We start from the raw sequence: 24610 nt of genomic DNA, 5'->3' as shown, positions 1-24610 counted from the left end.
GGTAGGCCTGAGCTAATGGCCGAGCAGTTTTAATTGATAGAAGCCTCTGTGTGTTTACTTGGGTCTGAGCAGCTGCGGGACTAGGGGACTGCAGGAGCCGGGTGGGACCGGGAAACTTTCAGCTACACTTCTCTCTGCTAATATTGACGATTCTCTTGGTGGTTTTAGTGTCATTTTGTCAATCATGCATGGGACAGATGTGATCATTCCTGGAAATCTCATTTTTTCTGGAATGTTTTCCCATTTGGGATCTGATGCTTCTCAGGTTTCTTGTCTGGAGATGCCGGCTGTCATGTCAGAGCCCAGGAGCTGTCCTGATTTAGTGCTGACAGGATCAGAGGCAGATCACCACTATTTCTGTAAATATGTTTTGAACGAGATTGTTGTTCTTGAAAATGTGAGCCTATGTCAATCACCTTTTGGTTTTGTAAAGACAGGATGTACCTGGCCTGATTTTTGGCCAAGCTTGCAAAAATGATTAAGTGTTGTTTTGGTTTAAAGATGTTTTGATGTAAAAGTTGGGAAAAAACATATTCAACATATTTGTTTTTACTGGAGGTTAACACTGGAGGATGGGGAAAACTTGTGTGTTAGTGTGGAAAACCACGCTTGTTTTTGATGCGTAAATAAAGACAGCTGGAGCTATTCAGGGCTGGCCACTTGTGTGAAACTCATCTGGCGGTGGGACAATTCATTTTTTCCAGCCTACATCCCTTTCCCATCTCAGGAACTGAACCGAGGCTGCAGCAGACCAGGGCATTGAGGGTTGGAATCCCGCGCCCCCCAATCCCCCCCATGTAGGAACCTCCAGGGAGGGGCTGGGCATGGTCAGGGTGGGGCGTGGTCAGGGATGGAGCGCCTGATTGGCATTGACACTACCTGGTCACTCTTTATTATTAACAATTTATTGGGACAAGAGGCCACATGGAGGTCAGAGGCCCCTCACAGCCTCTGTGTCTGGCTGTTTCTGAAAGTCTGTCTGGTTTCTCTGTGTTCTTGGGATTCTCTCTGGCTGGTCCCCCACCCTCCTGGAGCGCAGCCACAGCCTCAGTCTGCTCCACAGCCAGTCCCATCTGCAGCGCCCCAGGCAGCCCTGAAACAGCCAGGAGCAGAAGTTCCTGAAGCGCTGGCCCCTCTCTGTGCTCAGTTCCTTGGGGATGGCATAGGCCAGCCACATGCTCAGCAGTGTCGTGAAGACTAGCAGGGTGATGCTGAGCTCTGGTGAGAAGAACGCCATGGGTAGGGCCCCATCCACGTAGACGCTGAACATGGTTTCCAGGTTGCAGTAGCTGCAGGGGCAGTAAGACAGGCTGTCATGGGTACGCGCTCCCCTTCACACAGACGACTTCCTCTTGCGTGTTGGTACTAAGAAGTGCTTTTTGGTTTGCTTTGGTTTGGGGGTTTGTGGGGGAGTTCTAAGGACAATCACATCAGCGTTTGAAGGAAAAACTGATGCTGTCAAGAGGACAAGAATGGCAGGAGAGCAGGTGTCCTGCACGGGAGGACAAACAGTCTCGGGTGGGGGGTGGGGCTTTAGTGAAAGCCACGGCCCAGAGCATCAGGGGGAAGAGCGGGCCGAATCCCTGCCCTTATATGGCTGCAGCCACAAGCTGCTGTGTGTGAGTGTGGACCCTAATCTCATATAGCCCAGGCTGGCCTGAAACCATTTATTTATGTAGCTGAGGATAGACTTGAACTCTTGATCCTCCTGTGGCTGTCCAGCTCCCCGTGGCTGGGATGACAGACATGCATCACCATACCCGGAATCTGCCAGATCACTCGGACACCAAGCCTGTGTGCCACCTCTCCTTGGCATCCCCCAGCCACAGTGCCCCCTCACTCACCTGTAATATGGATCCACCACAGACAGAAGGAAGGTATAGATTCCATTTCTTTGGCCAAAAATAACCCTATTGTCTGTCTGGCCACCTAAGATCTGATACTCGACCTCTGGCCACAGCAGGGGGTTGTCCTTGTTGTCCTCATGGCAGCTGATGTAGTTCTGTGGACAGAGAGGGATGCCATTCTGGATGACCTTGGCCCTCAGCCTCTGTCCTTCACACAGTACAGGTCATCTCTTCCACTGAATTCCTAAGGAAACCCCTGCAGGCCTCCTGACCCTCCCAACCTCCTCCCTCCACCCTTCCTGGGTCTCTTGGCAAGATGTAGCCTAGGCTGGCCTTGAACTTGCTTTGAAGTGGATCCTCCAGCCTCCAGCTCCCCAGTGATACAATGGCCAGCAGACACTAGGGAGGCCTGGGGTGGTTGGGGGGGACCCACCTACCTCTCTGTTCCAGAGGGTTCGTTGGAATAAAAAGTCAAACTCTGACTTAAAGGTGCTCCAGTTCTGAGGCTGCGATCGGCAGTTCGCGGTGGCAGCCGTCAGGGAGTAGGAGTAGGTGGTTATCCCGTTGACCTCCGAGATCACGTACTCAGCGTTCATGATTTCCTCTAGAATCCCGTTCTTCCACCTGAGACACAAGCTGAGGTTCCACGGGAGGCCACCACTGGGGGTCACCCCGACGAAAGGTGTGGGCAAAGAATGGGGGAGAGCAGAGGAGAGCGGAGTCCAGCCATTGTGAACAACGGTCCTCCCTGAAAAGGGGGCTGAGGAGCTTAGAGTACAAAGACTTTGACTATATTGCGTGTTTGGCTTTTGTTTGTTGTTCTGTAGCCCAGGCTGACCTTGAACTCCTGATCCCCCTGACTCCACCACCTCCCTCACTGCTGGGACGACAGGTGTGCAACCATGGTGCCTGGTTTACGGAATGCTGAGAAAGGGCTTCATGAAGCTAAGAAAGCACTCTGCCGCTCGGCCCCCGCAAACAGAACCCTGCCTGTCTATCCCTGATCGATTCTGGGTGATGTCTGTGGATACCTCCCTGAATCTTAGGTCTGCACCCAAGGACTGGAGCCACCCTGACATCCGTGGGTTGAGCCAAATGTGACATCTGAATGCTGAACTGAGCTTCTCATTTTAGGACCGAATTTCCCTCAGTAGCTGAGGATCAGAACAACCTGAACATGCAGACATAGAGCCGACCTTGACAGGCAGGGTGCAACTATGTGGGGAAGGAGTGCTCGGGCCTCGGGGGATGCCACCGCCTCCTGAGCGAGGCAGCATAAGGAGCAGGTACCTAGCACTGCGTTTTCAGTCACCTAGAGAGGATTCCAAGGCTTCGGGAAGCCTGGCAGTCCATGCCTGGGGTCACAGCACTTGGGGAGGTGAAGCATGAGGAGAGTCTGTGGCCAGCTTGGGCTACATGAGATGCTGTCTTAAAGCCATCTGAGTGACAGGAGCAGAATCCTGTTCCAAAGAGAGCCTGTAGTGACGGCGGTCCTCACAGCCTCAGATACTCAGGGGGTGAACAGAGTTTACTTGCAGCTTCCAGGAACTGCAGAAGTTGTAGCTACCAAAGCTTTTCCCAGCCAGCCACACACACTTCCCAGACCCCTGCGCGTTTAGGGAAAAGTTTGCATATGCTTAGCCTCCACACAGCGTTCCCCCAAGATATTCTTTTCTTTTCTTTTGGTTTTTCAAGACAGGGTTTCTGTGTAGTTTTGTTGCCTGTCCTGGAACTCACTCTGTAGCCCAGGCTAGCCTGGAACTCACAGAGATCCACCTGCCTCTGCCTCCCGAGTGCTGACATTAAGGTGTGTGCCACCACCGCCCGGCTCAGGACAATCTCCTTAAGACAGAGTCTTGCAGTGTAGCCCAGACTAGCTTCAAACTTGCAATCCTTCTGCCTCAGCTTCCTGAGTGCTAGGATCACAGGTGTGTGCAACTGTACCTGTCTCTGAGTGTCGTGGGGTCTCAATGTGACTGTGCCTTCATTGCCATACCTGCCTGACAAACTCCTACTCATCCTCTGAAACCCCACAACCACTCATGGACACACAGACATTGCTTCAGGTGAGGACAGATGCGGGAGCGAGGAGGATGGAGGGAAACCATAGACGGCAGAGCAGGGGTCAGAAGAAAAACTGTAATCCAGGGGTAGCGGCACAAGGGATGCCAACACTTGAAGGCTGAGGCAGGGGTATGGAAAGTCCGAGGCCAGCCTGGGCTACATAGTGGGTTAGAGGCTGGTATAATATGAACAACAACAACAACAAAAGAGTCAGAGGGCCCACTGTGTACATCTGCAAGTCAAGCTGAGGCTTTTTTCACACGGAGACCTGGGCCCACACCTCCTTAGCTTTGGGCTCAGTCACTGGGGCTGACTCGGGACAGACAGAGTGGGACGAGGGGGAGGCTGTCCTGGGAGGAGGGATGCTGGAGCAGCGGGAGGTGGGGTGGGGGCGCTTACATCTCCACCACGGGCTTCCACGGCTTGTCGTAGTAGACCAGGCGAGGGCAGCCCAGTTTCTCGTACTGGTAATACACCACCAGGTCGGACTGGGCCGGGGCATCGTAGCTTATTGGTCTGTAGGCTTCCCTGTGAAGAGACAAAGAGCACGGTGAACAGAAGCCCACACCAGCCCCCGGGTCATTGTTTTGTCCTTAAATCACAGGTCCCGGGATCTGAACTCAGGTCCTGGGAGCTGAGCCCTCGCCAGCCAGGACTGATGTGGAAAGACGGTTTTGTTTTTCAGGTTTATATTTATGTGTCTGACTATTTTGCTCGCATGTGTTTCTGTACACTGTGTGTGTGTGTGAGTATATGTGTGTCTGTGTGTGTGTGTGTGTTTGTAGTTGTGTCTGTGTGTCTGTAGATGTGTGGGTATTTGTGTGTCTGTGTGTCTGTAGATGTGTGTGTATTTGTGTGTCTGTGTGCACACGCATGTGTCTGTATCTGTGTGTGTGTGTGTGTGTGTGTGTGCCTTTTTAGTCAATGCATTTTAAGCCAAGCTCAAGTCTCCCAAGAGGGGCCACAGCCAATCAGTTGACAGCCACACAAAGCTCAAAACTGAACCCATTCCAGCTTCCTCCTCCCTGACCCACATGTGGTTAGGGATTCTTGGACAGATGCTGTGGGAGTCACACCTCGATGGCCAAGGGGGATGAGGGGACTCAGTGGGTAAAGGCACTTGCTGCCTAGCTGATGACTTGAGTTCACTCTCTGGGACCCACAAACTGAAAGGAGAGAGCAAAATCCACAAACTGTCCTCTGCCTGCTACATGCTATACTAAATGAATAAATAAAATACCTAAAAACAACAACAACAACAACAACATTCATTTGGACAGTGTTTCTCTCTCCTAAGTCTACCTCTGCCTTCATCCCCCGCAGCCCCAGGGGAGGATTGATTCTGGACCATCAATGGATACTAAAATCCACAGATGTGTGAGTCCCATATAAACAATGGTGTGTGTGTCGGGGAGGGGGAGGAGTTGTTGGTTCACATCTGTCCTTCCAGCCACTCAGGAGGTTGAGGCAGGAGGATTATTGAATGAATTGTCAGACTCTGTCTCACAAAAAAAGGAAGAAAACAGGTTGGAGGTGTGGTCAGGGGTGGAGCCCCGCCTAGAATCCCAGTGAGGGGCTGGGGGCAGGGCTAAGGTTAGTACCTAGACTACATCCTCTAGAACTGTAATTCATAAACCTGTTTTGTCTACAGATTGCTAAGGCTAAGTGTGTTTGGTATTGCATCAGAAAAAACATTGTGCTGCCTTCCTGAATAACAGACCACCACCAAACCCAGCAGCACCAATGCTGACCTTGGCTTTGGGCTGGTTACTTTTATTAGTCCTGGGTCCTATAAGGAAGCAGGCTGACCCAGCCATGTGGAACAAGCCAGTGAGCAGCCCCCTCCATGGTCTCTGCCTCAGCTCCTGCCTCCAGGTTCCTGCCCTGACTTCCAGGATGATGGACCACAGGCTGTGAGCTGAAATAAACCCTTTCCTCCCCAAGTTGCTCTTAGTCCTGGCACTTCATCACAGCAGTAGTGTGTGTGTGTGTGTGTGTGTGTGTGTGTGTGTGTGTGTGTGTTTAAAGAAAATAAAAGAATGTGTGTTTTAGGGCTGGGCATGGTGGCACACACCTTTAATGCTAGTACTCGGGAGGCAGAGGCAGGTAGATATCTGTGAGTTCGAGGCCAGCCTGGTCAACAGAGCGAGTTCCAAGACAGCCAGGGCTGCACAGAGAAACCCTGTCTCAAAAAACCAAAAACAAAGATTCTGTGGTTCTGCTCGGCTGGGGCTGCAGAATTGGCTGTGATTAAGAGACCAACATCATTGAGGTGAAATCTTCTAAGAAGTGTTTCCTGTGAGCACAGAGAAGCTGTGTCCCAAAGGTGGCCAAGGTTGTACCTTGTCCTGGCAGCCAGACTTGGTAATGTGTAAGCAACTCCAGGTGGTACTTGTTTGGGAGCCATGAAGGGGTCATGGAGAGCAGCTGAGGCTTGGCACTGGGAGAGCAGAGGAGAGGCCACAGGTGAAGGTGCAGCCTCAGTTTCATGGGAGACCCCAGCATGTTGGAGATGCCAGGATTGTAGATGACCACCGGGGACAGCAGCAAGTGTGGGGTGGAGCCGGCCTGAGTCTGGAACAGAGGTTGTGTCTGCTGCAGAGGGCGGAGCTGGAGAAGTGGAGCCCCGAGGGGGACACTGAGCTACAGGACTTGATTTTCACTTGATTGTCAACAGCATCCTGGTTCTTCCCTCTTGGAGTAAGAAAGTATTTCACTTATTGTTTTTATTTTATTGGAGCCCACAGTCAAGGGACTTTAGACTTTTAGGGAGACATTGGATATATTTCAAGAAACTGAATTTTTTTGAGTGTTTGAATTTTTAAATACTTGGGTTCTATTTTTAAATGTATTAATATTAACATGAGTCATTGGGGACAAACAAGAAAGGGAAGGTTATGGGTTAATACTGATGTACTTGTGTGTCAAGGGGTCAAATGTTCTGTTTGTTTGTTTCGTTGATTTGGTTTGGTTTTCCAAAACAGGGTTTCCCTGTGTAGCCCTGGCTGTCCTGAAACTCATTCTGTAGACCAGGCTGGCCTGGAGCTCAAGAGATCCGCCTGCCTCTGCTTCCCAAGTGCTGGGATTAAAAGCGGGTGCCACCACCGCCTGGCTTCCTGGTTGGCTTTTCTGTCAAGGTGATATAAGCCAGAGTTATCTGTAAAGAGGGAATCTCAGTTTAGAAAATGCCTGTGGTGTGTTTTCTGGGTTAATGATTGATGTGGGAGGCCAGGCTCACTCCTGGGCAGCTGGTCTTGAGCTACTTAGGAAAATAAACCAAGGAAGCCATGAGGAATAAGCCAGTAAGCAGTGTTCCTCCGTGGCCTCTGCATCAGCCCTTCCCCAGGTTGTTAGGATTATGTCCTTAATTACATCACCAGCCTGTGATGGCGTCCCAGGCTAAAAAGCTGGTGGGCCCGCTGTGCGTTCTCTTTTTCCTCACTCTCTCTCTTTCCGTCTGTCCTCCCCCCTCTACGCAGTTCTCTCTCTCTCTCTCTCTCTCTCTCTCTCTCTCTCTCTCTCTCTCCCTCTCCCTCCCCTCTCTCTCACCCTCTCTCTCCCTATGGTGATATTTTATTTGTACTGAAATGTGATTTTAGTTGTATGTTAATAAATAAAGTTGCCCTGGGGTCAGAGCTATTAGAGCCATAGCAAGAGCATGGTGGTTAGAAGAGCTAGGTAGATTTCTGTGTGTTCAGGGATACAGCCAGTATTGGAGACATATGCCTTTAAGACCTGGAGGGCGTACTTACAGGCAGTGACGAGGCAGTCATGTGGTTAGGTTTACAACCAATGAGAAGGCAGAACAGAAAGACTATTAAACACAGACAAACAGAAGAAGCTCTCTCAGGAAGCTAGAGCACTGCAGAGGTAAGATTTTATCTCTGAGCTCTGACCTCTGTTTTCTATTTTACATTGGCTCTGTGTTTCTTATTTAATAAGACGGTTGGTTACATCTACATCTCCCTCTCCCTCTCCCCTCCCCCTCTCCCCTCTCTCCCTCTCTCTCTCTCTCTCCCTCTCTCCCTCTCCCTCTCTCCTCTCTCTCCCTCTCTCCCTCTCTCCCTCTCTCCCCTCTCCCTCTCTCCCTCTCTCTCCCTCTCTCCCTCCCCTCTCCTCCCCCTCCCCTTCCCCTCCCCCTCCCCCCCACTCCCCCTCCGAATAAAGCTCTAGAAAGGTAACCATGGCTCCTGATTTTCCATCAACCAGCACTCCCCTCCGTTGGCATTGTCACCGCTTAACCAACACAGGTTGCTTTTGGCCATGATGTCTTAAAGCAATGCAAACCTCCTAAGACAGCGTAGGGCCAGTGCTGAGGCCTGGCTTTGACTCAAAGTGCCTCATCAAAGGAGAGGCCTGGAGACAGGCTTCAGTACCCGGCACTAAGGGACAGCTTCCCGCACACCACCGCATCCATCGCACTAGCTCCTGGGACTGCATGGTTCTCCTGGGCCAGGAGCCAGTTTTAAATCACTGGGCCTGGTTCCTGGGGTCTCTGTCCCAGTGTGGGAGGGTGGGGGTGGGCAACACCCCACTTACTTCTCAATGGTGTAAGTATAGTTTCTCTGCAGCTCCACCGGGCTGAGGATTCCCATGGAGCAGGCGGAGATTTTGCTGTAATGGAGAGAAGTGGACAGACCTGAAGAGGGACAGGACAACCAGGGATGGGGCGGCCGGCGGCGGCGGCGGGAGGAGGGACACGGGAACTGAAGGGGGCAGCAAGGCTGGGAGGGATGGGATGCCAGCCCCAGCTGTGCAGGGTGGGGGACTGCAGGGGTGCTAGGGAGGGTTCCAAATCCTTCCTTGTAAATTAAAATCCGTGGCTGCAGAGAAGGCTCACGTGGGGGAGGGGCTCACAACTGTGTGTAATGCCAGCTCCGGGGGAGCTGGTGCTTCCGGACTCAGAGAACTTGCACTTTCACACTCACACACAGACTCACACATTCAGAGTCACACACACTCACACGCACACATACACATACACACACATACATAGACTCACACATACACTAACTCACTCAAACATTAACACACACACTCACATACACTTACTTACACATACACTATCACACACTAACTTACTCACACATACACACTCACACACCTTATAGTCTTTAACACAAGAAAGAGCAAATCATCATAAGTAGGTCTAGGCATTGTGGTACTAACAAATTCAAGTCACACACAGGATGGCCCCAGAGCATGGCATCCCACCTCCATGCATGGCTGACCAATCACCTCCTGGCTCAGGATGGGCTGCTTCGAGGAATTTGGGGTTTTTCAGTGTTTGATTTGTAATAGAACTGCTAATTATGTGCAGAATTTTTATTTTAATATTTAAAGTTAACATTTAGTAACATGTAATTTCAGTTTAATATTTCAGTGTTTGAATGTCTGTTTATTTTACGTGTGTGAGTGTTTTGCCTGCACGTCTGTCTGTGCACATGTGTGTGCAATGCCCACAGAAATCATCCTAAATCATCCCTAGACCTGGAGTTACAGACAGTTGTGAGCCACCACATGGGTGCTGGGAACCAAACCCTGGTCCTCTGAAGAGCAGCTGTTGCTGTAGAGGCTGAGCCCTCTCTCGGGGCCCTCAGTTCCCAATTATAGAACTGCTAAACATGTACAATAGCAGCTAGAATAATGTCCCCTCACTCTAGCGATGTTGCCGGTCCCACCCTGCGTCCCCTGCCCCCGGGGATGTCACACTCACTTCTGCACGAGAATCTTCTTTGTCTTGTCACAGCCGATGGAGATGAGCGTGGACTGCAAGGAAGAGACACACTACATGAAGAACCACTGTCGCCCTGCCGAGCCTGATCCCGACAGACAGGCTCTCAGTGTCACATCTCATCTTCCCAAATCCAAGCTCTGTCCCTAGAAAACACCTAACTCTCCATCCCCTTCCCTCAAAAGCACACAGTCCTCCACATGGCAACTGTATGTAAGAACTGTATTCCTTTTCCTGGCTGAGTAATATTCAGTTGAATGGAAGGGCCACGTTTTCTGCATCCACTGTATCCATTGGTTTTCCCACTCTTGTCCCTTGTGAATTCTGGCTGCACCCCTGCTGAGCTGCACCTGGCCTGGCTCCAGAGAGTGACACCCAGCCCTAACCCATCTTTTATTTAACTGATACCTTTTGTTTCTCTTATCACCCTATATGAATCCTGTCTCAGTCTCCCAAGGATACAAAGGCCTATGCAAAACTTGGTTCAGGAAACTCAGAAAACTGTGGTACTTGATAAATGGAGGAATTTGCACTTGGCCTTGTATCTTTGGGAAGCTCCTTTCAGGTTGTTTTGAGCATATGGAAATCAACTTACAAAAGTATAAATATTGAGAAAAATAAAAAAGCTCTGGGCGAAGGGAAAGTCCTTAGAGGCTGGACTCCCCTGCTGTCAGATAGGCTAAATTCATTCTTAAGGTTCCTCTGAGTCTTCTTTCTAAGGATCCCATGAACCCACATGCCCATGCCATGACACATGGTGACAGTGAAAAACACAGCTGGGAACAATGTACGGACGAGTTTTTGCAAGCAGACATTTCGTTTTCAAGTCTCTGGAAACATAGAAAGCAATGGTTCTCAACCTGTGGGCCGCAACCCATACAGGATCAAAACACCCTTCCATAGAGGTCACCTAAGACCACCAGAAAACACAGACTCTTACATTGTGATTCATAACAGTAGCAGAATTACAGTTATTTTTGTATGGTTGGGGGTCACCACAACACGGGGAACTGTATTAAGGGGCTGCGGTGTTAGGAAGGTTGAGAACCACGGCTCTGGAAGTTCTGTTCCCTCAAATTGGCCAGGGATAACTCTAGATATGCCCAGTAAGAAACAGCACCTCACCCGAGGGTTCTGAGGGACTCAGATGACCACCGGGACCCCAGCAATCAGGACACTGTCATTTTATGTCCACCCCAGAACCTGTGCACTGTGGTGGGAGCAGCGTCCCCGAGTCAGACGGCGAGCAAACGTCTGTGCGTACCAGCGGCTTCAGGTCCACACACGCGACTGTCTTGTCGGCTATGTCCACGGTTACGGAGGAGATGGTGTTCCGCTTGATGCTGTAAGGCAACGGGGCTGTAAGGCCTGCGCTGGAGCGGCCACGGGAGCACTCATCAACCCTTCGCCTGTCTGCCAACCGTCCAGCCGCACGCACCAGCGTCTGACCGTCCGTCTGCCAGTATCTGTCATGGCTACTCTTGGTTGTCACCTTGACACAGTCAGGAGGAGGGACCCTCAACTGAGATTTGCCCCATCAGATTTGGCCTGTGCGGCATTTACTTGATTAGTGATCGATGTGTGATGCTTCAGCATCCAGTGGTGCCACCCCTGGGCAGGTGGTCCTGGGTGGTATAAGAAAGCAGCCAGGGCTGGAAAGATGGCTCCGCCATTAGGCTAGGCTCACAGCCAAAAATAAAAGAAAGCAGGCTGAGCACTGGGCCGTGGTGGCAGATGTCTTTAGTCCCAGCACTGGGGAGGCAGAGGTAGGTGGATCTCTGTTGAGCCTGGTCTACAGAGTGAGTTCCGGGACAGCCAGGTCTGTTACAGTTTCAGAAAAACAAAAAGAAAACAAAAGAAAAAACCCAAACAAACAGACAAACAAACAAAAAGCAAAAAGCAGGCTGAACCACCAGGAACAGCCACGAAGCAGCACTCCTCCATGGCCTCTGCATCAGTCCCTGTCTTCAGTTGTGGTGGTACTGTGTTCCCCAAAATATTGTGTACTCTAATAAATTTATCTGGGGTCAGAGAACAGACAGCCACTAGATACAAAGGCTAGAAAATGGTGGCACTCACACCTTTAATCCTAGCATTCCAAGATAGAAATCCCTCTGGATCTCTGTGAGTTCAAGGCCACATTGGAAACAGCCAAGCATGGTGACACACGCCTTTAATCCCAGAAAGCCAGCCTTTAATCCCAGGGAGTGGTGGTAGATGCAAAAAGATATATAAGGCGTGAGGACCAGAAACTAGAGGCTTTTGGCTGGTTAAGATTTTGGCTGGTTAAGCATTCAGGCTTTTGAGCAGTAATTCAGCTGAGACCCATTCCGGATGAGGACTCAGAGGCCTCCAGTCTGAGGAGACAAGACCAGCTGAGGATCCGGTGAGGTGAGATAGCTTTGGCTTGTTCTGTCTCTCTGATCTACCAGCATGGACCCCAATAACTCGCCTCGGGTTTGATTTTATTAATAAGAACTTTTAAGATTCATGCTACATCAGTCCTTCCTCGGCTTCCCTGGACCGGGATCAGCCCATGGAAGCCAAATAAACCCTGCCCTCTCCAAGTTAGTCTTGGTCATGGTGTTTCTTACAGCATCTGAGAGCAGACTTGGGTATGACACACACACAGAGACACAGACTCACAGATGCACACACACACACACACACACACACACAGACACACACAGACACAGACACACACAGACACAGACTCACAGATGCAGACACACACACACACAAACAGATACAGACACAGACCCACAGATGCACACACACACACACACAAACAGATACAGACACAGAATCACAGATGCACACACAAACAGACACAGACACACACAGACACAGACTCACAGATGCACACACACACACACACAGACACACACACAAACACACAAACAGACACACACACACACAGACAAACACACAGATACGCGCACACGTGCACACAGAGACACACAGAGGCATGCGCGCGCGCACACACACACACACATCTGTGCAGGCTGGCTTCAAACTCCCTATCCGATAGCCAAGGCTGACCTCGAACTCGACCTTCCTGCTCCTGCTTCCCCAGAGCTGAGATCCCGGCACAAGCTGTCGCACTCAGGACCTGGGGGGCTGGGCCTGGAACCCAGAGCTGCGTGCTTCCTGAGTGCGTGCTCCACCCTGAGCTCCAGGCCCATCCCCATGCACAACTTCTGATTTTATCAACGTCTTCTGGAGGCCCGGGGGCCCTCATCCCTACTTCCCCCGCTGGGCTCTGCAATCCCCGTGGACAGCAGTGGGGAGGAGTCTCCAGCCCTCTCCAGAGAGCGGTCAGATACCTGGTGGTGAAGTTGAGGTCCGCACTGTCCTGATGCTGCTGCTGTCTGAGTTCAATCTCCTGCAGGACGGCAGCAGGGGCAGAGAAACGGACAGACAGACAGACACACAGAAGGACAGCCAGTTGCAGCAGGGGTCCACATCAATGTCACCCCAAATGGGGCGGGGCTAGTGTGAGAAGGGTGACTGGTGGGCACTGTGGGACCTTGTCTGTCAGCTGTCCAGCCCCACTGTGTCGTGGAAAAGCCTTCTGCAAGCTCTCAGAGCTGAGGGTCTCATGGCCCTTGTGACACCAATCCTTGGTCTCCCCCCTCACTGACATTTAACGTCCCAAGACTTGGATGCATCCTGCCTGCCCAGGTGACCTCGTATAGACTGGCACCAGAGGCAAGTCCCGTCATCACCCTGAGGCTGACAGGTACAAGGGGGACCGCCCCAGCCCCTGGCCAGAACCCAGCCCTCGACCTAGGTCCTCCCCATGCTTCCTGCGCCTGGCGCACCCCAGCCTCCCCTGTGTGACAGGGCATGTGTGGGTGGTGGCTGCATGTCTTGTTCAGGGCAGAGGAGTTGAGGGCTGTGCAGGAAGGGAGGAGGAAGGCTGATCCTTTCAGACAAAAGAGAAACTGGCATGAAGGATCAGGCAAAGTGGCACAGTCCTGGTATCCAGCCCTCAGGAAGCCAAGGCAGGGTGACATAGTCCATGGCTAGCCTGCCTGGCCTACAGAGGGACACCATGTCCCACTAACAAAAAACAAAGAAAAAACAGTGCCTGGGGTTTTGGTCAAGGCCCCTGACGAGGCCACGGACACGCACCAGTTTGTACTTATAGTTGCCGTCGAAAGTGTTGCCAAACTCAATGATGTGTGCCTCGAGCCCCAAGGAGTGTGGGTTGCTGACCATCACCTAAGACAACACACACAGACAGCTGTCCCTGTGACAGACACCCGGGGGAGCCCTGTCCACCCTCAGCACAACCAAGCTGCTTCTGCACATAAGCTCCCGGGTTGCAGCACACCTGGAACATCTGCAGGTCAGCTGCAGCCTTAGAGCCTGGGGCCACTGAGCTGTGACACAACAGGGTGGACAAGAGGGAAAGTGGGGGGTTGTTGGAAGAACCCTGAGTGGGAGGAGGAAAAGACACACCGAGAGGGGGGAGATGGAGGAGGAGATGGAGAGGATGGAGAAGGAGGAGATGGAGGAGAAGGAGATGGAGGAGAAGGAGATGGAGGAGGGGGAGATGGAGGAGGAGGAGATGGAGGAGGAGGAGATGGAGGAGGAGGAGATGGAGGAGGAGATGGAGGAGATGATGGAGATGGAGGAGGAGGAGATGGAGGAAGAGATGGAGGAGGAGATGGAGATGGAGGAGGATATGGAGGAGGAGATGATGGAGAAGGAGGATATGGAGGAGATGATGGAGGAGGAGGAGATGGAGGAGGAGATGGAGAAGGAGGAGATGGAGGAGGAGATGGAGGAGGAGATGGAGGAGGAGGAGATGGAGGAGAGGAGAGGAGATGGAGAGGAGATGGAGGAGGAGATGGAGGAGGAGATGGAGGAGGGGATGGAGGAGGAGATGGAGATGGAGGAGGAGATGGAGATGGAGGAGGAGATGGAGGAGGAGATGGAGGAGGAGATGGAGATGGAGGAGGAGATGGAGGAGGAGATGGAGATGGAGGAGGAGATGGAGGAGGAGATGGAGGAGGGGATAAGGAAGGAAGAGGGTGAAGAGGAGGAGGAATAGGAGGAATGTGGATGAGTCAAAGAGAGAAGAGAGGATGTTTGGACACACAAGAACCTCTGGGGCTGTGGGCTGGCAGCACTGTGGAGTATGGAGCCCGTGAGGCAGTTTCCTTCTGTGGCGCAGGCTGGAGTGTGCAGGCTGGGTCCACACTCACCAGTGGAATGGGGATCTTGCCTGGCCGGGGAATCATGAGGGCAGACAGATCCAGCTGGCTGTTCATGTCTATCGTGAACATTTGTTCTACCATGGTGCTATCCAGAAACTCCACCTGGGGAAGATGAAGGGATGGAAGGAAAGACTGTTCCCCAGTTCTGTCTCCAGAAGCAAAGGACAAGTGGGCCATGCTGCAGGTTAGGCACAAACTCTTACCCTCACACTGGGAGCCAAGGCTAGACCCTGTGTCCCTAGAGAACCTGATGTAGACAAGCATCCGCACTACACTTTTCTAGGAACCAAGTTCTTCCAGAATGTTTTTGCATGTTTCTTGCAATATTGGGGACTGAACCTGAACCCTGGCATTTGCTATGCAGATGCTCTGCCTCTGACCACGCCCCAGCCCCTCACTGGGGATTCTAGGCGGGGCTCCACCCTGACCACGCCCCCAGCCCCTCACTGGGGGATTCTAGGCAGGGCTCCACCCTGACCACGCCCCCAGCCCTCACTGGGGATTCTAGGCGGGGCTCCACCCTGACCACGCCCCCAGCCCTCACTGGGGATTCTAGGCGGGGCTCCACCCTGACCACGCCCCCAGCCCTCACTGGGGATTCTAGGCGGGGCTCCACCCTGACCACGCCCCAGACCTCTGGGGGATTCTAGGCGGGGCTCCTACCATGATCACATCCCCCAACCCCATATTCACATTTTCTTTTAACACGAGGTCTTGCTGAGTTGCACAGGCTTGAGTGGAATTTGAAATCCTTTTTCTGCAACCTCCCAAGGAACTAAAATTACAGTCCTCTGCCACCATCTCTCCCTCCAGTTTTCTTTCTGTTTCCCCCATTCTAAAAGCAGAGATGGGCTCAGGGAGGGACGTGCTGGGATGTGACTCTCCTCCATTATATGAGGTCCATCTGCACTGCCACCAGCTACCCACCCCGGAAATAAGTGACTATGAAGGTCACCGGGAATTGACTTAGATCACGGGGGTTACCTACATTACACGGTTCAATCTGAAGGTCGGGCATATTGAGAACGGCCTGCACGTTCACGATGCACTTCTGGAAGTCAAACGCTGGGAACTGTGGGTCGGCTACCGGCGTGAGGACCTCCAGCATGCCAGTGTCGGTGAAAGAGATGCCTGTTTCTTCAGACCAGAGAGGCTGATCCGGCAGCTGCGGGAAAACACGCGTCTGAGGCCCGACCCTTGCCCTTCTCCCACAGAGTCTTACTCTGTAGTCCCATCTGGCCTCACAAACACAGTAATCCTCCTGTCTCAACCCTCCCAAGAACTGGGCATGAAGTGTAGACTCAGCACAGCATGCCCAGCCTACTACTTTAAAACAACAAACATGTTATTATTTTTATTTCTTGTGTGAGTGCACCCGTGGTGGAGGCTGAAGGAAGGACAGCTTGGCACGAGGCAGTTCTCTCCCTCCACCACGTGGGTCCCAGGGATTGAACTCAGGTCATCAGGCTTGGTGGTTGGGGCCCTTGTGATCCCCCGCCCCCGCCCCCCGGGGGCTCTCCGACCGGTTGCTGTGTGTGTATGAATGTAACGCTGCTTGGGATGGTGCCTCAGCCACACCAGGCAATCAGTCTCTGGAGCGACAACCTAGTTGCTTCCTATGTGTATTTCACTGTTTTTCTTTGTTCTGTGTGTGGTCTGGGGGCTTGAGCCTGGGCACTGGTACTGATTAATTTGCTTGTAAGGATAACTGTGTAGGATGGGTCTCAGTGGGTAGAGTGCGCGCCTAGCACGCACACCGCCCTGGGTTCCACGTGCAGAATCCCCCAGCGCTGGGCATGGAGGGGCCTGCCTGCCAGGAGCACTCTGGAGAATCACGACTACACCGTCATCCTTGGCTATATATGGAGTTCGAGTTCAGCCTTAGCTACCTGAGGCTCGCCTCAAAACAAAACGACATTTCAGTAATGTGATGCCCAGGTTTTGACTAAGGGCAGGGGTCTATGAAGGAAGGTTCACATCACAGCTATTGGCTGAGGACTGAGACATACTTGGACTAAGGTGGTTCCCAGGTAACCCTGGTTCCCGTAGTATACAACATTTTCCCGTGTCAGCAAAGCCAGCTCATAAGTATCTAGGAAAGAGAAAGCAAAGGCAGAGATGAGGCCAGGTGCTGGGAAAGGTGCGAAACCAAAGGGCCAGTGAGAGGGTTCCACAGGTAGAGGCGTTTGCTGCCGAGCCTGAAGACCTGAGTTTGATTCCCGGGACCCACACAGTGGAAGGCGAGACTCAACGTGCATAGATTGTCTTCTGACCTCCACACATCCACCCAGGCACACATGCAAACAGCCTCGCACCCACGGCTGCAAGAAGTAAGCAGATGTAAGAGACAAGCGAAAGGCAAAGATCAGTCACCCCTCACTGCAACCACCCAGCGTCAGGGGGCCGTAGGCGTCACAGCTGAGCTGAGGAGGAGCGGGAGTCTCAGCCAATCACAGGCGTGCGTAGGGGCGTGGGGGGGGGGCGTGGAAAGGCGGGAAGGCTGAAGTGAGGCAAGAGTCAGAATAAAAGCAAGTCACCGGTGAGAGGTCACCCGCGACAGGTCAGCCACATACTCGAGGCGATGCTGTGGATGTTGATTCCCATGTCAGAGATATTGGGGGTAACGATTGTGTTCCCTCTCCACAGCTGCACGGTTTCGACGATCTGGCCTAGGAGGAGACAGGTGTCAGGCTGGGATGAAGTGTGTCCCGCGCAAGCGCACCCCACTGCTGCGGGGCTTGGGGCCTCGCGGCGCGGCCCCCACACCTCTCCTCTCATTCACTGGTTTGTTTTCTGGTTTGGTTTTTCATGCACTGGGTCTTTAAGGCTTGCCATTGGTTTGCTATTCAAAAGCCCAAGGAGAGAAACTCGACAGACACCCGATTTTTCAAAACACAAGGGACACGGGAGCTCTGGTGAAATGCAACCGCTCCGAGTCTCTTTGGTAATGGAGCTCTGAAAAGTGACAGCTGGACTCAGTAGAGAACAATGTTCCATGTTCACGCAGGGCATGTCACGGGGTATCTATCAAGAATAAAACTGCGTGTGTGTGTGTGTGTGTGTGTGTGTGTGTGTGTGTGTGCGCGCGCGCTCCAGACCTCAAGGACACCAAAACCTAGAAGTGGAGGAGCACCTAGGAGGTTGAGGCAGGAGGATCCAGACTTCTAGGCCTGTCTGGGATACAAAATGACCTTAAGGCTAGCCCAGTCAACTTAGTAAGATTCTACATCAAATTAACTAAGAGGCTGGGGGCGTGGTCAGGGTGGAGCCCCGCCTAGAATCCCCCAGTGAGGGACTGGGGGCGTGGTCAGGGTGGAGCCCCGCCTAGAATCCCCCAGTGAGGGCTGGGGGCGTGGTCAGGGTGGAGCCGCTAGAATCCCCAGTGAGGGCTGGGGGCGTGGTCAGGGTGGAGCCCCGCCTAGAATCCCCCAGTGAGGGGCTGGGGGCGTGGTCAGGGTGGAGCCCGCCTAGAATTCCCCAGTACAGGCCTGCCTTCAGACCTTCAGCACCTCTCTAAAAATCTAGCCCAGCTTATAATTCTAGCAATGAGGAGGCAGAAACAGGAGGATCACCGGGATTTGCTAACCAGTTCCAGGTTGGGCAAAATTATATATTTTTTTAAAAATATTGAAAAAAATAAAAAAGAAAAGAATTGAGTAATTGATGAACACCTCTGGGCTCCATGTGTACATGAACACATACAAAGATCTGGGTTCCCAGTCTAAATCCATCCCCATTGGTGGAGGCCTGGACAGGGTGTGGCTCACCTGAATTGGGGGACACCAACAGACTTGTCTGATTCCAGAGGACCAGAAACCCCCTCTGGCCTGGCTTGATGATGACGTCAAGAGGGTCATTGTACTTAAAGGGTATCCCTGCACTGTGATTCAGGGGGTGCTCCTTGTAATGAAACGAACCCTGAGATAAGAGAGGTAACTGAGTCACTGTGACCCAGATCCACTGGGACAGTCTGTCCACTTCCACCAGCATCCTGAAGTGATACGAAGTCAGGCACTTCTCAAGTCACAGAGGGAGCTCTCAGGCCTGGTGAGCTCCAGGGATGGTTTTGGGGAGAGGCCAAGGACATTGCCCAGGCCCAGCCCTTCCCAGGATGCCCCAGAGAGTGTGTCCTACAGTGAGGACTGGGAGTGCTTGTTTGTTTGTTTTTTAGGATTAACAAATTACTGGTGTTTGTGTGTGTGTGTGTGTGTGTGTGTGTGTGTGTGTGTGTGTGTGTGTAGCTGGAGTTGTAGGTGCTTGTGAGCCACCCAGTGCGCATGCTGAGAATTGAATTCAGGTCCTCTTCAAGGCTGGGAATCATTATCAACTGCTGAGCCACCTCTCCAGCCCTGGATGGTTAGTCACCATGGAGATAAGCCTCCAGGGGCCCGCGAGAGGGAATATTTGGCCTCTGAGTATGAATGTTGATTGATTAGATTAGTTGGGGTGGAAAGACCTAGCCACGATGGGTGGCACCATCCCCTAGGTAGGTGGTCCTAGGCACCTAAGAAAGCTGAGCAAGAATGAGGCAGGAACTGAACTCCTCCACGCTCCTGCCCTGAGCTCCTGCCCTGACTTTTCTTGGTGACAGACTGTGACCTGGAAATGTAAGCCAGATACACCCTTTCCTCCCTGTCTTAGTTAGGGTTTCTATTGCTGTGAAGAGATGCCATGAACACAGCACTCTGATAAGGGAAAACATTTAATTGGAGCTCACTTACAGTTCAGAGGTTTAGTCCATTATCATCATGGTGGGAAGCATGGCGGCATGCAGGCAGATGTGGTGCTGGAGAAGGAGCTGAGAGTTCTTATATCTTGACCCACAGACAACAGGAAGTGACCTGACTCACTGGGCATGGTTTGAGCATATATGAGACCTTAAAGCCCCATCTACACAGTGTGTGTGTGTGGGGGGTGGCACTCACCTTGGGAGGGGCAAACCACCACACTCCCCCAATGGCTTCTGGTCAAACTATTTGTCACAGCTGTAGAAGGAAACTGGAAAAGGCCCACCCTCCCCATAGCCTGCGCTATGAACACAGGAAGTGTCCTAGAGCAGCGTGGGGCAGGTCCCTGGGAGGGGCCACAGAGTCTCTTGGGGTCTGTGATGGCTTTGTGAGGAGACAACTGTGATTAGCTGGCATGGAGGGACACCAGGGATGCTCCAGGCTCTCGAGGTAAGGATCTGGCCCCATGACCACACCCTGGAGCTGGGAATTCCGGAAGTAGGCCTGCTCTGGAAACAACATGCTTTCCCACAGTACGTTCTGGATGCCATTCACTTTGCACAGGTTCCCTATCTGGAGGGGGAGGCTGATATAACCTTCTTGACAAGGAAGAGATTGAGTCGCTGTGATTTACGTCACTCCTCCAGGAGAGGGGCACCATGGAGGGCAGCGTGTGCTTGTGATGGGAGGCAAGGTCAGGACGATCATGAAATGCGAGGAGCCTGGACCTCATGGTGAGATCCTGCCTGAAAAAAGGCAGCAGGAGCTGGAGGGCAAGGTGTGGCCCATGTCTTTAATCCCAGCACCCAGGAGGCAGAGGCAGGAAGATCTCTGTGAGTTCGAGACCAGCCTGGTCTACAGAGTGAGTTGCAGACACAGCTAGGACTGTTACAGAGAGAAACCCTGTCTCAGAAAGGGGGGGGGAGGCTAGGGCTGAGCATGATGGCAAAACAAAAAACCAAACAAACAAAAAAGAAAAAAAGAAAAACCAGCCAGAACGTCCATTGCCCTTTGACTGGAATACAGAGGTTTGGTGAAAATGCAGACAGCAAAAGCTTCCCGAAGCTTCCCACGGTGTCCCTCTCCTGGGGGACTGAAAGGAAGACGCTCAGGTGCAGAGGTGATGGATCTGCTGAGGTCATGTTGCAGAGATACCTTATTTTAACCCCCATGTACACCTTCATGTCTGTGTGAGTGTCTGCCACCTGTGTGAACATGTCCGAAGAGACCGGAGACAGTGCCAGACCCGTGGACCTGGAGTTACAGATGGTTGTGAGCAGCTGAATGTGGGTACTGTGTGGATCAGGCTGACCTTGAACTCACAGATCTGCTTCTGCCTCCAATGCGTGTGCCACCATGTCTTGTTCCCTACGTTGTTCTTATTTTAGGCAGAGTCTCTTACTGGCATGGAACTTATCAAATAGACCAGGCTGATGGTCCCAAAGGCCCTGGGGATCCTCCTGCCTCCATGTTCCATGCTTTGGCATTTCTAGTGCAAGCCATCACATTGGGCTCTTTCCATGGGTTCTGGCAGGTGGAACTTGGGTCTTCACGCTTGCAAGTTGGGCATTTTGCTGACTAATCCCAGGGGTAGAGTTTAAAGACCACTACTAACTTGTGATTCTTTGTGTGGCATCTGTGTTCCCTTTCTGGAAGACATGAGGAGCAGTGGGGATCCCTATGCCCAGTAAGCCTGCATTGGCTGTGAGCATGCTTGCTCTCTGAAGAGACCGTGTCTGGGGTGCAGAATCCTGGGGCTCGGGATGCTGGGAATCACTTGGGATGCATGGAATCACTTGGGATGCTGGGAATCACTTGGGATGCTGGGAATCACTCGGAAGCATGAGGAGACTAACTGTGCGTCCCTGTCCGGGCATGGGCACCCTCCCACTCCAGGCCTTGCACACAGGAGCTGACCCCTCTGCAAGGCCTGAAGAGAGGCTGTGTGGGACCCAGTAACCCTGATCAACATCACCATGCTGAGCTGGCTGCAGAGAGCTGGGCTGCAAGCCCAAAGCACTCCCTAGACTAAATGGGCTCATGCCCCAATCCAGCTTTTCTCATGGAGCTAACCCAGTAATGGGTCAAGTGTTGACTGCCATGACCTCCCTGTGTGGAGGGAGCCCTAAAGATAGACCATCTGCAGTTTTACAGCCCCACAGGCCAAGGGCTGATCATGGGGGGAGGAAAGGAAAAGTAGTAGGTAGAGAGTTACGGGGCAGAAAATCGCCTTCAAATTTCTGCTTTGGCTGGGGGTATGGACCATCAACAAAGCCCTGCATAGAACCTTCAATGAGGGGTGGGTGGATGGGTGGATGGATGGATGGATGAGTGCATGGACGAGTGGATAGGCAGATGGATGGTTGGGTGGGTAGGCAAGATGAATGTTTAATTGGGAGGGAGGATGGATGGGTAAGTGGGTGGATGAATGGGTTAGTGGGTGGGTAGGTGGATGAATGTGTTGACTGGTGGGTAGGTGGGTGGGTGGATGGTTAGCTGGCTGGCTGGCTTGATGCATAAGTGATACATGAATGGGCAGATGAATGGAAAGGTCAGTGCATCTCAGATGCAGAAAGCACATTGCCTGCCTAGCTTGTCATGTCCTCCCATCATTTGGAAAATCGAGACAGAATGATGGGCAATTCAATGACAATCTTGGCTACATGAGGCCCCATCTCAAACTAACTAGGAAAGTAAGAGACAAACTAAAAAATCCAAAAGAGCTAACTGCAGCAGTCAGAGCCCCCGGCCCCCAGCCCTGCTCCCACGTCTCTGAGGTCACCTTACACCCAGCACAGTGTACTCACCAGTTTGTTTTTAACCTCAAGTATTCCCACCTGAGACAACGAGTGAAAGTGGAATATGCCTCCTAATGTCCCTTCAAGTCTGTCCTGTGGAGCAAAGAGGAAATGGTGCATGTGAATGAAATACATGTGACAATAACACATTTATCACTTGAGGCAGCACAGTGTCTTGCATTTATCTCTGAATACAATCTATATCACTCGTCAAGCTCAGGAAGGCAGATCTCCTGTCTCCGGAATGCAACAGCCATAGCAGAAGGCCAAGGCCAAGAGCTGTGTGGAGAGGACAGGATGTGACACCAATTGCACTTGAGACCCAATTCTGTTGTCCACATTTCCCTGCTTCTTCAGCCCCACATTTTTCTAAGACACAGATATATTTTTTAAAGTTTTATTTATGTTTTTTACATATATATATATATATATATATATATATATATATATATATATATGGGTGCTCTATATGCATGTACGCCTGCACACCAGAAGAGGACATCAGGTCCCATTATAGACAGTTGTGAGTCACCATGTGGTTGCTGGGAACTGAACCCAGGACCTCTGGAAGATCAGCCAATGCTCTTAACCATGGAGACATCTCTTCAGCCTGATACAGATATTTTTTAAAGATTTACTTTTTAGTTTTTAATCATGTGTGTGTCTATGTGTGGGTGAGCACAGACGCCATTGGAGACCAGAAGAGGTCAGATCCTTGAGGCTGGAGTTGCAGCTGGTTGTGAGCCATCTGATGTAGGTAGTAGGAACTGAACTCAGGTCCTTTGCAAGAGCAGCCAGTGCTCAAAAGAACAGCCAGTTCTCTGAACCAGTGAGCACTCTCTCCAGTCCCTTTCCTGGTTTTGACTGGATAGAAAGTACCCAATGGTTGAGGATACTTACAAGCTCAAAACCCTGGGTTCCACAACCCATATCCCATAAACCAGTTGGGGGGTGGTATTTCACCCTAACACTTGGGAGGTGGAGGATCAAGACTGTGTAGTCTGTAGTGATACAATTTTATGAAATTATCTCTTGACAGCCCCCCCCCCAAAAAAAAAACCCTGAATTTTTGCTGGACCTCACAGCCAAGCTCATAACACACACTGAGGTCACTTAAGACTTAAGTCTGCTTAGTGTCGTGCACCTTTGATCTCAGCACTCAGGAGGCAGAAGCAGGCAGATCTCTGAGTTTGAAGCCAGCCTGGTCTACAGGGTGAGTTCCAGGACAGGCAGGGCCACACAGGGAAACCCTGTCTTGAAACATCAAGAACAACAACAAAAAGACTCAAGACTGCTGTCCTACTGTGTGCTCAGCCTGTCTATTCAACCTGCCTTCAAGAGAACAATGTAAGGCCAGGCGGTGGTGGCACACATTTTTAATCCCAGCACTCAGGAGGCAGAGCCAGGAGGATCTCTGTGAGTTCAAGGCCAGCCTGTTCTCCTTCCTTGGTAGGTAGGACACCACATATTTTGGTGCCTCTGAAGTTTTCTTCCATAGGTTGACTGACACAGAGGTCAGTCAGATGCATAGCAAGTCTGAGGCCATCCTGGGCTACATGAGACCCTGTGTTAAAAACCAATTAAAAAGTAGAGTCTCAGGGCTGGAGAGATGGCTCAGAGGTTAAGAGCACTGGCTGATCTTCCAGAGGGCCAGAGTTCAATTCCCAGCATCCACATGGCGGCTCATAACTGTCTGTAATTTCTGTTCCAGGAGATCTGACACCCCCACACAGACATCAATGTACCTAAAATACAAATAAATTATTTTAACAAAAAGCAGGGTCTCTGTGATACGGTTTACCTACTAGAGTGCCACCCTGGCAGCAGGGGTCCCAAATACATTTTTCATATCCTTGTAACTTGGATGAAGTATCTGAGAAATTAAGCTATAATGGGAAATGCTGTAAGATGTTCTGTATGGCAAATGTGTTGCTCTGATTGGTCAATAAATAAAACACTGATTGGCCAGTGGCTAGGCAGGAAGTATAGGCGGGACTAACAGAGAGGACAAAAGAAAGAACAGGAAGACAGAAGGAGACACTGCCAACCACCGCCACCAGGACAAGCAGAATGTGAAGATCCCGGTAAGCCATGAGCCACGTGGCAAGGTATAGATTTATGAAAATGGATTAATTTAAGATATAAGAACAGTTAGCAAGAAGCCTGCCACGGCCATATAGTTTATATGCAATATAAGTCTCTGTGTTTACTT

At 51.6% G+C, this 24610-nt stretch overlaps 1 protein-coding gene across 7 annotated transcripts; it reads right to left on the bottom strand.

Annotated features, from left to right (window-relative positions):
- Positions 1-863: 863 nt before the first annotated feature.
- On the bottom strand, positions 864-22533 carry LOC114688855 (cation channel sperm-associated protein subunit delta). 7 transcript variants are annotated; one of them, XM_037197839.1, is made up of 15 exons: positions 22408-22533; positions 18641-18791; positions 17447-17542; positions 16883-16965; positions 15862-16038; positions 14862-14975; positions 13783-13872; positions 12972-13030; positions 10910-10988; positions 9628-9680; positions 8451-8525; positions 4311-4439; positions 2285-2507; positions 1845-2002; positions 864-1289 (listed from the first exon to the last, which is right to left on the bottom strand). In XM_037197839.1, the coding sequence occupies exons 1-15, from the start codon at positions 22531-22533 to the stop codon at positions 932-934; spliced, it is 1971 nt and encodes a 656-aa protein (XP_037053734.1). In that variant the 3' UTR covers positions 864-931. The 7 variants fall into 7 exon arrangements, with proteins under 7 accessions (XP_037053734.1, XP_028719180.2, XP_037053735.1 ...); XM_028863347.2 differs by having other exon boundaries at positions 2285-2471; XM_037197840.1 differs by lacking the exon at positions 8451-8525.
- Positions 22534-24610: the final 2077 nt, after the last annotated feature.

The sequence above is a fragment of the Peromyscus leucopus genome, chromosome 22 (assembly GCF_004664715.2).
Source record: "Peromyscus leucopus breed LL Stock chromosome 22, UCI_PerLeu_2.1, whole genome shotgun sequence".
In the NCBI taxonomy this organism is placed as follows: Eukaryota; Metazoa; Chordata; class Mammalia; order Rodentia; family Cricetidae; genus Peromyscus; species Peromyscus leucopus.
This window is presented reverse-complemented; position numbering and strand designations above follow the sequence as displayed.

What these genes read in the sequence shown, in the direction of transcription:
- LOC114688855 (XM_037197839.1), bottom strand. Translation starts at nt 22,533, where the DNA reads ATGTATTTCATTCACATGCACCATTTCCTCTTTGCTCCACAGGACAGA. An exon ending in GTGTGGACCTGAAGCCGCTG is followed by an intron (nt 9,681 to 10,909) that starts GTACGCACAGAC and finishes TCTTCCTTGCAG; the next exon opens with TCCACGCTCATCTCCATCGG. An exon ending in GAACCCTCTGGAACAGAGAG is followed by an intron (nt 2,003 to 2,284) that starts GTAGGTGGGTCC and finishes CTCTGTCCACAG; the next exon opens with AACTACATCAGCTGCCATGA.